The sequence below is a fragment of the Panthera onca genome, chromosome D4, assembly GCF_046562875.1.
Source record: "Panthera onca isolate mPanOnc1 chromosome D4, mPanOnc1 haplotype 2, whole genome shotgun sequence".
In the NCBI taxonomy this organism is placed as follows: domain Eukaryota; kingdom Metazoa; phylum Chordata; class Mammalia; order Carnivora; family Felidae; genus Panthera; species Panthera onca.
The window spans coordinates 13,524,218-13,536,246 of record NC_138351.1 but is presented as its reverse complement, the minus strand read 5'-3'; the positions used below and the strand labels follow the sequence as shown (position 1 = coordinate 13,536,246).

At 41.9% G+C, this 12,029-nt stretch overlaps 1 protein-coding gene across 3 annotated transcripts in view; it reads right to left on the bottom strand.

The window, feature by feature from the left end:
• Window positions 1-302: 302 nt before the first annotated feature.
• The window catches only part of MAMDC2 (MAM domain containing 2), a 172,694-nt gene continuing 160,967 nt past the window's right edge, over window positions 303-12,029 (bottom strand). For 2 of the 3 annotated variants that reach the window (XM_078436031.1, XM_060610091.3), the window contains exons 12-14: window positions 7,621-7,880; window positions 1,496-1,580; window positions 303-1,348 (exon numbers count right to left, since the gene is read on the bottom strand). In XM_078436031.1, coding sequence (XP_078292157.1) covers window positions 1,284-1,348; window positions 1,496-1,580; window positions 7,621-7,880 — 410 coding nt within the window. In that variant the 3' untranslated portion in view covers window positions 303-1,283. Of the gene's footprint in view, window positions 1,349-1,495; window positions 1,581-7,620; window positions 7,881-12,029 lie in introns of those variants that run through there. The other variant, XM_060610093.3, reaches the window with a different exon arrangement.

The following is a 12,029-nucleotide window of genomic DNA, read 5'->3' as shown; positions in this document are numbered from 1 at the left end:
CCATGAGTTTGAGCCCCACGTCAGGGCTCTGCACTGACAGTGGGAAGCCTGCTTGGGATTCTCTCTGTCTCCCTCTCTCCCTGCTCCTCCCCCACTCTCTCTCAAAAATAAACAAAAATTTTAAAAAATAAATAAATAAAAATCAATTCTTGTATCAATGTAAGCAATGCTCATGTCACTAATAGAAGGCATAAGAAGAATTTAACAGTGGCAGAGCAGAAATTCAAATTAGAATCTGCAGTTATGTACCGAAGATATTCTGAACAAGGAAAATAACATAGAAATGAGTTCATTGCTAGGGAAAAGATTTTCAAATTACCTTTTATTAGGTAATCTTAAAACAGCTGTTTGGGTATAAAATACGTATGTACAATTTTCTAAGCACGTAAATAAAAAGCAGCAGTTTAGTATGTCTGCTTGAATTCATACTCCTCAAAACCTTACCAAAACATTTATTATAAAAATCAGTAAAATTGCTTAACACGTCCTAAAAATTTTCAGGTGTGTGTACATAAACATTTTCAAGCTTGCTTTACGAAAAAAGAGTGCAATTTCTAATCCATGTGTTCATAGTGACTTTCCCAAGTAGTTCAAAGGGGGGAAGAAAGAAAGTAGCATTGCCTTGTAATACAGCATTAACTAATACTGACTTACCCTGGGACATTCAGGAAAGATCCTTAGTTATCACATAGGGTAAAAATATTTAACAATTAACACTCCATTTCTATGAATAAAACGTAGAAAATAAGATTTTGTTTTCTTAGACTAACTCGTTACCGTGAAAAACTGCATTCATTCTGCAGATACTGACACCTCACGTTATTACTTTAAAAACAGCTGCGATACTTGAAAGTCAAAAAGAAACCCACGAGACATCTTCTCCTCCCAATACATTCACTGAATGCAGATTTAAATGACACATCTCATTTTGATTGTGCCCTTCCATTTGCATACTTTAAAGTGACTGCAATATAGTATATTTGTATTTCTAACTGGAACCAAAATTAAGATGAATGATCTACGCAAAATCAATAGCCTGTATTTCCGTAACAGTTGTCATACACAAAAAGGAAAAAAAAAAAAAACCCAAAAACCAAAAATAAAAACACCAAAAAGCCCTGAGTCAGTATTTTTTGCAAAAGTAATGAAAAAGAATACTGTGCTGTGAAGTCGTTTTATAATTCACAAAATGGTTAAGACTGTCCGGTATTTATTTGTTTTGTGTTCATTTTGATTGAAGAGAGGTATGGCTCTTGTTTAGTTTATCCAATTCAGATCATTTCTTAAAACTCAATTTCATTTAAATCCTCAGAATATCCTGATGACTGCTGGGTCATATCTTCCATTTCTGTCAGGAAAGACAAATAGAAAATAGACAAAAATAGTTTTCTCTGTTTTTATTATAGAAAAATTCTTAATTTGCATTCCTATGATTTGAGACTATTGCAAAATCCCTTTTCAATCAAGAGGATATAATTGGGGAAAATATTGTTACCTGAACAGGGTCCTGCTTGAAATTTAACATCATCAATGGCAATATCACTTCTTATTGACACTCCCCGAATGGCTTCAAAAATTACCTGAAAAGTAATGAGGTCTGAATTTAGAAATGGAGTCATCTTGGGGTACCTGGGTGGCTCAGTGGGTTAAGCATCCGACTTCGGTTCAGGTCATGTTCTTGCGGTTCGTGAGTTTGAGCCCCGTGTCAGACTCTGTGCTGACAGCTCAGAGCCTGGAGCCTGTTTCAGATTCTGTGTCTCCCCACCACCCCCCCTCTCTGCCTCTCTCCCACTCATACTCTGTCTCTCTCAAAAATAAATAAACATTAAAAAACATTTAAGAAATGAAGTCATCTTGATAAAACAATACTCGTCAGGGGAAGATCCATGTTGTGTGGGTCTGGAAGCTTAGACTGTTGTTCAACCTCCTTTAAGGAAAAGACTACAAAATCACAAATTCAAATTTAGGTACAAAAGAGTACTTATTTGGAATTTTAAAGAAATGCACAATAAATTACTAGAGTCTTGGAGATTTAGGTTACTTCTGAGATCTCTTTAGGCCATTAACCAGAAATGCTTACCTAGAAATGCTTCCTGGTGGTGACCTAGTTTCTCTTTCCCACCTCGAATATTCTAGACCCAGCACTCACAGGGCCTATGAAAGTCATAGGCCCAGAGGTTTAAGTTTTCTTAGGCTCTCTATAAATCTATGGTGATATATAATCACTAAGTTTACCAAAAAGGCAACGGTTCGCTTATTGTGTTAAATACCATAACATCCAAGAATAGCCCAGGAGGAGAGAACCAGTTTCATACCTTCAGATCCTGAGAAGAAAATAACTGATCAAATATTCAGGTTCTAGGGAAAATAGCTTACATTACCAGCTCTAACGCTGCCCCAACAATGGTTAATAAACCACTGAATACTCCAGGGAGGCTTGTGGGTAATGAAAATTATCCAGAAGACACATTTGGTCTACTCGCTTTATGAGCAAATGACTCCCCCTTGGACTAGTTTATGATTTAAATTAAATCCAAGAATATAAAGTGGATAATTAATAAGCATATGAAACTATCTTAAAATTAATGACTCAAAGAAGCTTTAATGACAGATATGGGCAAAATAATATTATTAAAAATTCTAAGGACACAATCCCAAACAAGAATACAAATAAATGGTTAGAAGAGGAAAAAAATGTCCTCTAATACATCTAGATAGGAGGATATATGAGTGCAGTTAATAACCATTTTGGTTTTCTGGACATCAATAAAATCTGGTTTTTGACCACCAAGTCTACAACGGAAGTATAATAAACAAATTACCTGATGGAATTATATTCTGAAGAGTCTATGGTTGGGCCAAATACTTGATTTCATACAACCTTTTCCTCTGAATTTCCTTACTACCTGAGTGGTAACTATTTTATACCATTATGATTTTTCCCTTGTCCTATATATACACATTCTATTAGTAAATAATTGTGGTTATTTAAGAATTAGATAAAAATTTATTTTTTTCCTTCAATTTAAGTGTACTATTTTTCCAAATGTCTACTAAGTCGTTAGGACATAAATACTAAGTTGTTCGGCTGCAACTACTTAATAAATGAAACTCTTAGGTATTACTTTTGGTCTAGGAACACCAAGAAAAACATTAATGAGACTAAGCATACCATGAACAAGAAAATTTGGAGACGTGGTCCTAAATGAGTACCTAGCACATAATAATACTTACTAAATGTTAGGCAGTATAACAAACAATATGAATGATATAAATATTTCGATGAGCTAAGAATTTGTCTAACACATTCTTTCTTTCAATGGCATCAAAATAAAAGAACCCAGGAAGGAAAGAAGAGAGAGCACAGGAGGAAATGTTAAGCAAGGAATCCAAAGGAAATAAAATCACGTTGTGTTTTTGATCAGTAGCAAGTCAGGTACAGCTTAGCACTTAGGAAGGAGCATGATTAAAAGGTTGCCACTTGGTGCATTTCCCCTACAAGGATGGTAGGATGATTGGAATGTCATCTGGAGGCCACCCACTCACCTCCCCTAGAGGACAAGTCTCAAACCAACAGTGGCAGTACGACACCACTCTGAAAGCCATCCACACCTGCCCACCGCCACCAGTGAGGCACACATCTACTCCTCCAGCCTTGTTCTTTTTTCTGAACTTCAGTCTCATCACCTATGCTCACCTGACGCCCATGTGGATGTCTGACACAGAAAACTAAGCGTGTCTGAAAAACTCACTTGTTAATTTCCCTCCCATGCGCACTGCCTTCGCACCTCCAGATGTGCTCTACCGGAAGCCTTCCTCAACTCAGGAAATGGTAACTCCATTCTACTGGTTACTCAGGCCAAAACTCAAGGAGGCATCTTGATGCCTCTTTCTCTCAAGCCCCACATTCCACATGTAAGAAGTCCCGTGGGCTTCTGATGCATCTCACCCCTGCCACTCACTCTTTCTGCCAGCACCACTGCAGTAGCCCCCAAAGTCTCCTTGTCCCCTACAGTCTATTCTCCACATAGTGGCTGGAGTGATCATTTAAAAATATAAACCCAGATCACATTACCTTAAAGCCATCTGATGGTTCCTCATTGCTTCTGGAATAAATTTCAAACTCTACCATGATGTTCAAAGCCTTTCACAATTATGCCCTGATACTTCTTTGATCTCAGTACCTGTTTGGCTTGACCTATTCTTTTCCATAGCACTTACTATTATTAATTAAAAAAAATTTTTTTTTTGAGAGAGCACAAGCAGGGGAGGAGCAGAAGGAGAGGGAGACACAGAATCTGAAACAGGTTCCAGGCTCTAAGCTGTCAGCACAGAGCCAGATGCAGGGCTCAAACTCATGAACTGAGAGATCATGACCTGAGCTGAAGTCGGACACTTAACCGACTGAACCTCCCAGGTGCCCCCCACCATAGCATTTATTATAATGTACTTGATAGTACATTATATATCTTTGGTTTACTTTTCCTTTTTTAAAAAAATTTTTTTGAATGTTTTTATTTATTTTTGAAGGAGAGAGAGAGAGAGACAGAGCATGAGCAGGGGAGGAGCAGAGAGAGAGGGAGACACAGAATTCGAAGCAGGTTCCAGGCTCCGAGCTGTCAGCACAGAGCCCGACGCGGGGCCTGAACCCACAAACTGTGAGATCACGACCTGAGCCGAAGCCGGATGCTCAACGGACTGAGCCACCCAGGAGCCCCTGATTTACTTTTTCTACCTCTCCCCGACTAGACTGTCAACTCTAAAAGAAGAGGAGCTTTACGTGTTATGTTCATTGCTGCATCCTCAGCACTTAGAATAGCCAGCAGTCAACAAATATTTACTAAAATGAGATATTTTGGCCTCATACTCTAGGAACTCAGTCTGGATGCCAATGTAACTATTGAGAATACCAGGGTTGCCATGGTGATATGAATTAGAGACCAGAGATATTTGGGAGGGAACATATTTTTAGAAATAATAATATATTTTTATACTTTGGGATTTTAAAATTTATAAAACCCTTTCACATACATAACCTCACTGACCCTCTAACTCTGGTGATGTCAGCATGGCGGGAATTATTACCCCATTTTGAAAATGTACGAACACTCTCAGGGAGGATGAGATTTCCCCAAGATCACCCAGGGCTTATGACACCCAGGGGAATGAGTTTATTTTGGAACTGATTTTCTTCTTTCTCTTCTGAGTGGTGTTCCTGGAAACAAATTGTAATAAATTCATGACTTGATCAACATACTGATGAAGAGAGAGAGTGTGGAACCGTGGCTTAGGGATACACACTTGGGGACCAGTCAGATCTGGGCCTGAATTCTCACACTGTCCGTTACCAGCTGGACCTTGAGTTTCTCCTTCTGTCAAGAGGAGCTACAACATCAACAGGAAGAACTTACGTATAGCTCCTAGTGCTGTAAGTGCCTGGCACGTAAAAGATGGCCAATTTATTCATGTGGATGTGTCTGTGTTTTATTAGACACTAAGATGTTTTGGAGAGACTAGCTTCAGCCTGGTCTCCAGATAGTCATTTGGGATTCCTGAGGGAATCACTAAATCCAGAAGGAAATTCCTCAGGGTAGATTCATATCTGTTCCATTCTAAGACAAAGGGAATGGTCTGGAGTCTTGGTTCTTACAAAGTTGTGAGCTAAAACTCTCCCAGGCCAGGAGTGCCTGGGTGGCTCAGTTGGTCAAGCGTCGGACTCTTGACTTCAGCTCAGGTCATGATGTCACAGTTTGTGAGTTTGAACCCCGAGTTGGGCTCTGTGTTGATAATGTGGAGCCTGCTTGGGACAGTCTGCCTCCCCCTCTCTCTGCCCCTCCCTCCTCACAAAATAAATGAAAATAAACTTAAAAAAACCTCTCAGGCCATTCTGCACCCTTTGAATTTGAATACCCCACGAGGGTAGAGGGTAGATACCAATAGATGCCTAATTACTTCTGGGATCAAAAACCATTTCAAACAACCAGCTGCCCAGCAAGTCCAGCATATTCAAGGCCTTGTACTCAACTTCCTGGGATTAGACGCTGAGAAGTCACCTGTTCCCCAGAGGTCTAGTGCGTTAGCACCCTTCGGGAATCACAATAACATCAACGCTCGGGCTGCACTTGACTCAGACCCACTTGCTCTGGGATAGAGATGCTTTGTCTTTAGTGTGCATCTGAATCATCAGGAGGGCTTGTTAAAACATAGATTTCTGGACCCCTCCCCCAGAGTATCTGGTTCAGTAGTTCTGAAGTGCGGCCCGGGAGTGTGCATTTTAGGTCAATGTCATTTGAGGTGGGTTTGCACTTCAAGCATTGCTGCTGGTCTCAGGACCACACTTGGAGAACATCCGAACAGGGTAGAAGTAGGGGTGCCCAGAGAGCCGAACAAAATTAATCTACCATCTCAGAATGGTGATCAGTTATATTATTAAGCTCCTGAATGATCTGCTTTTCTTCCGTAGTGGACATTAAAGCACCATCCAAATCATTTCTGGAGCTATCTGTTATTCTTTCCTAAATCTCTAGACAGGTTTATCCATGCCAGGATAATGGGCCACCCCCAGATAATGGCTCATTTGCCCTCAGTCACTTGTTCTTTAGCAACAAAGCAACCTCGATGGCCCTGCAACCTGGCCCCCTGAACTTCTGCAATTCCTTCCCATTTAGATCTGCAGGAAATTCAGGGTGTTTGTGCGATGGTATAAAATAAAGCCCTTATTCTGAACACCTCTTGCAGGAAGATTTGGGCTTAGACCAAACAAGCCAGTGGTTAAAGCGGAGGGGTGCTGATCCAAGAGGTTGATCAGTCAGAAGCAAGGATGAAGAGGAAGCAGGGCTTTTAGTAGAAGGTCACAGCTGAGAATTCTACAGAGCAATTTCAGGAATGTCAGGGTCCGAAGGTTATCTTCCCAGAGGCTTCTGGAGCTTTGGCTCATGGTAGGCAGGGGAAGTCAGTAGCTGTCAGGAGGGCCTGCTCACCTCTAGACCAGATGGGCTGCTCAGCCTCACCCATTGGCATTTGAAAGGCTCTTTCCTGTCACTGCCTACAGTCTCTCATAGTCTAGATGCTGTGGGATGGAGGTCTCCTACAGCACACGAGAAAACCCAGGGCAAGACTCAGGAATTGGGACCGGGACTCAGTTTCTTCTAAACCCATGCAGACAGAGGCTTAATAATTGACTGCGGACCATGCACTCTTAAATAGAGGGTTGCAACCAAAGCCCTCGTGTGTGGGTAATGACGAGGGAAAGACGCAGCTGGAAAATACTAATTAGGTAATACCATGTTTAGAAGAAAAGGAGACTGTTTGGGAGACGTGCGGGACACAGAGAATACACTTGACATTCAGAATGTGCCAAGACAAAAATAGCTACCCTTTCATCACTGAGTTGCAAAAATCACTTTATGCGTAAATACCCAAAGCTTTTTCTCGCCGCCTAATCTCCCATTCACTGCTTAGATTTAATCAATAGAGACTAATTATGTTTACTTTTAAACATGTACTGTCTTTATCTATGACCCTGAAAACAGAACAGAACATTCTCTTTGGTAGCAAGAAAAAGATCAGAAGCTCACAGGAACATTTGCTCTCACTTCGTTCTTCTCCCCTTTGGCTTACCTGGTGCTGGGACTCACAACTGTATTCGATCAGCGCCCGTAGCCAGGAAATGCTCTGTTCGCCTCTTCTTCGCCATAAGAGGGACTCTTCACTATCGCCTGCCCTTTTCAAATAAACACTCAGCAGGCCAGTCCCTGCTCCATACATGTGGTAGAAAAAGGTCAAGCAGTGTTTTCCGGTGACTCCTCTCAGAGGCCAGGACAAGAGATGTGCTTTTTGTCCATACACCATGTGGGAGGCCTCGATGTACATGTAGTACCCTGGAGAGCAAATATAAAACCAGGCATTATTATTATTATTTTAATATGAAATTTATTGTCAAATTGGTTTCCATACAACACCCAGTGCTCATCCCAACAGGTGCCCTCTTCAATACCCCTCACCCACCCACCCCTCCCTCCCACCCTCCATAAACCCTCAGTTTGTTCTCAGTTTTTAAGAGTCTTTTATGGTTTGGCTCCCTCCCTCTCTAACCACTTTTTTTTCTTCCTTCCCCTCCCCCACAATCTTCTGTTAAGTTTCTCAGGATATGCATAGGAGTGAAAACATATGGTGTCTGTCCTTCTCTGTATGACTTATTTCACTTAGCATAACACTCTCCAGTTCCATCCACGTTGCTACAAAAGGCCATTACTTCATTCTTTCTCGTTGCCACGTAGTATTCCATTGTGTATATAAACCACAATTTCTTTTTCCATTCATCGGTTGATGGATATTTAGGCTCTTTCCATAATTTGGCTATTGTTGAAAGTGCTGCTGTAAACATTAGGGTACAAGTGCCCCTATGCATCAGCACTCCTGTATCCCTTGGGTAACTTCCTAGCAGTGCTACTCCTGGGTCATAGGGTAGGTCTATTTTTAATTTTTTGAGGAACCTCCACACTGTAAAACCAGGTATTATTATAAAAACCATGGGGTGCCTGGGTGGCTCAGTCGGTTAAGCGTCAGACTTCAGCTCAGATCAAGACCTCGCAGTTCACAAGTTAGAGCCCTGCATTGGGCTCTGTGCTGACAGCTCAGAGTCCCGGAGCCTGCTTCAGATCCTGTGTCTCCTTCTCTCTCTGCCCCTCCCTGCTCACTCTTTGTCCCTCTCCCTCTCTCAAAAATAAATAAACATTAAAAAGATGTTTTTTAAGAAAGAACAACCACCACCACAAGGTATCTTTCCTGCTTTCTCTTTTGAGTAGCGTTCCTGGAAACAAACTGGAATAAACGCATGACCTGACCACCATACTGATGAAGGGTTTTATAATTTGGGGGAGTATGTGTAATCCAAGAGGAATACATATGCTACAAAATGTGACCCGTCAAAATATTTTTTTTCATTTAGTAATTTAAAATTCAGTTTTGTATAGAGGATATAGTTAATGTTATTACTATAATACTAGTATTATGCCACTGAAATGGTGATTACCATAGAGAATTTATCCTACTGATTCATGGATAACATTCTGGAGCTTCCAGACATTGGTTTAGGGGAGAGGGCATGGATTTTGTAGTCCAGTAGGTCTGGGTTCAAGTCTTGATTCTAAGATTTGATCCTGGACCAAGGGATTATCGTCTCTGAACCTACATTCATCATTTTGAAATAAGGATTAAAACTACCTTTATAAATATTTACATATATTATAATTATATATATAATATAACTATAATGTTAATTCTATAACATTTCCATTTTCCTTTCTTAATTTTAATTTCTTTTTAATTTGCTGGTATCAGACAGAAACAAGATTTGTCTGCACATTAAGAAAACAAGGGTGTGCTCGAACCAGCTTCCACTGGCTCCCAAGTCCACTATGTGACTTTTGCAGGTAGGTCCAAATGACTTCATGTTGGTGGTCTGAAATGGGACATGATGGATGTCCCACTTATCCCACAGAAACTGGACATAGCTACAAATCAGCCACAGCCCCCAACATAGCTAGTTAATGTCAGATAATTACTATCCAGCTACTGAAATAAAGCAATATATGAAGAGTAACTCGTAGATAAATGCACTAGTGATATAATTCTGTATCCCTGAGACTCATTTTATTATTTTTTATTTATTTATTTTGACAGAGATAGAGAAAGAGAGAGAGACAGCAAGCAGGGGAGAGACAGAGAAAGAGGGAGAGAATCCCAAGCAGGCTCTGCACTGTCAGCACAGAGCCAGGTGCGGGGCTCGAACACACGAACCATGAGATCATAACCTGAGCCGAAATGAAGAGTCGGACACTTAACCGACTGAGGCACCCAGGCACCCTGGCATGCATTTTTATTGTCTTCTTGGCCAATATCGATTTTCTTATGTATGTGATGTAAAACATAATCTTTACATGGTGTTATGTCTGTTATTATTTCATGCAGAAATTAATGGCCACACTGAGGGCAAAAAGAAAGAGAATGCAAATAACACACGCAAACGAAATGGTTTCTAGGCATCTTTCTTTACGATTTGACATTCAATCAATTAGCTCTAGTCACTTCCCAAAATGAAGGGCTTGAAATATTCCAGCCAGAATTGATCAGAAATATCTCCATCTGTGCGCCTTCAGGGCATTCCTCCTTTCCCTCTCTGCCACTTCCACAAACACAGGGCCAAGAAGTCCCACAGGTTAGGAAACCAGTGGGTAGAAAGAGTTCCGCTTAGGTGCGTCCGGTCAGATTGTATGCCCTGTGTAACCCTTTTCCCCAGGGTTCCACTCAGTAAAGGTGTCGCCCTGCAAAACCGTGCCATCAGAGTCACGGGATGCAGCCTTCATCAACCGTCATCCCCGTGATCTCCTTTAAAATATCAGAGGGGCACCTGGGTGGCTCAGTCGGTTGAGCGTCTGACTTCGGCTCAGGTCATGATCTCATGGTTAGTGGGTTCGGGCTCTGTGCTGACAGCTCAGGGCCCGGAGCCTGCTTTGGATTCTGTGCCTCCCTCTCTCTCTGCTCCTCCCTTGCTCACACTCTGTCTCTCTCTCAAAAATAAATAAAGACTTAAAAATATTTTTAAGTATTAGAAATGATACTTCCAGTGTTTCTGGAGTGTTGACCAATGACGTCCTCATCCCGAAACCGACCATCAGTATTCAGTCCTCGTCATTCTTGTCTCCTCCACAGCACTTGAACATAATACATCACTGCTGCCTCCCAGAAGTACTTTCTGAACTTGGTTTCCAGGACACTGTACTCTTCTGGTTTTTCTCCCACTTCACTGGCCACCCCGTTGCTGGTCCACCCTTTCTACTCTGACCTCTTGCCCTCTTGGAGTGCTCCAAGCCCCAGGTCTGGAACTGCACTATTCTTACTGATTACTGACTCATTGGGTGATCTCAGCTTGTCTCGTGGCTTTAAAAAAATTTTTTTAACGTTTATTTATTTTTGAGACAGAGAGAGACAGAGCATGAGCGGGGGAGGGGCAGAGAGAGAGAGGGAGACACAGAATCCAAAGCAGGGCTCTGAGCTGCCAGCCCAGAGCTGGATGTGGGGCTCGAACCCACAAGCTGTGAGATCATGACCTGAGCCGAAGTCGGAGGCTCAACCGACTGAGCCGCCCAGGCGCCCCTCGTCTTGTGGCTTTTAATGCTACATATGTTGTATCACAAATTTAAATTTCCAACCCCTTTGCTGAAACCCAGACGTGTTTATTCAAACCGCCTAATGGACACCTCCCTTTATGGTCAAGTGGACGTCTCCAGCTGAACACCTTCAGAACTCAGCTCCTAACAGCCTTACCCTAAAACCTAAAACCTGCATCCTTTCTGGTTGGCCAGGTCCCAAACCTGGAAGTCCTGTACCCACCCCTATTCTCCTCACATCTCACATCCAGGCTATCAGGAGCTCCTGTCAGCTCTACCTTCAAAATAGGACGGACTCTAGTCATTTCTCTTCTCATGACCTCCGTTGCTACCTCCTGGTCCCAGCTGCTGTTAGCTCTCACTTGGATTAATCCAACACTTTACCTGTGAGTCCGCCTGTGTCTACCCTTGTTCTCTACAATCTAATCCCAACATAGTACCCATAATGAACAAACGCTAAATCTTACCACTCCTCTGCTCAAAACGTTCCATTGGTTCACCATTTCCCTCAGAGTAGATGCCGAGGGCCTGGGAATGGCTTTTAGGGCCCTATAACCTCCTGTCCATTCTCTTACCTCTTATTTCTACCACCTTCCTCTCCTACTGCCTCTCTCCTTACTCATTCTGTGTTGTGTGGCCACACTGGTCCGTTTACCTTTCCTGGAATATAGTCAGTATGCTACTACCTCAGGGCCTTTGCATGTGCTAATGCCTCTGCCTGGAATGGCTTTCCCTCCATTTAATCTCAGGTCTCACTTTATCATCTCTAAGTCTTTGCTCAGATATTTCCTTTTCCACTGGTCCCATTCTGACTACACTATTTCAAACTTCAACCTGCCTCTGGTACTCATTTCCTAC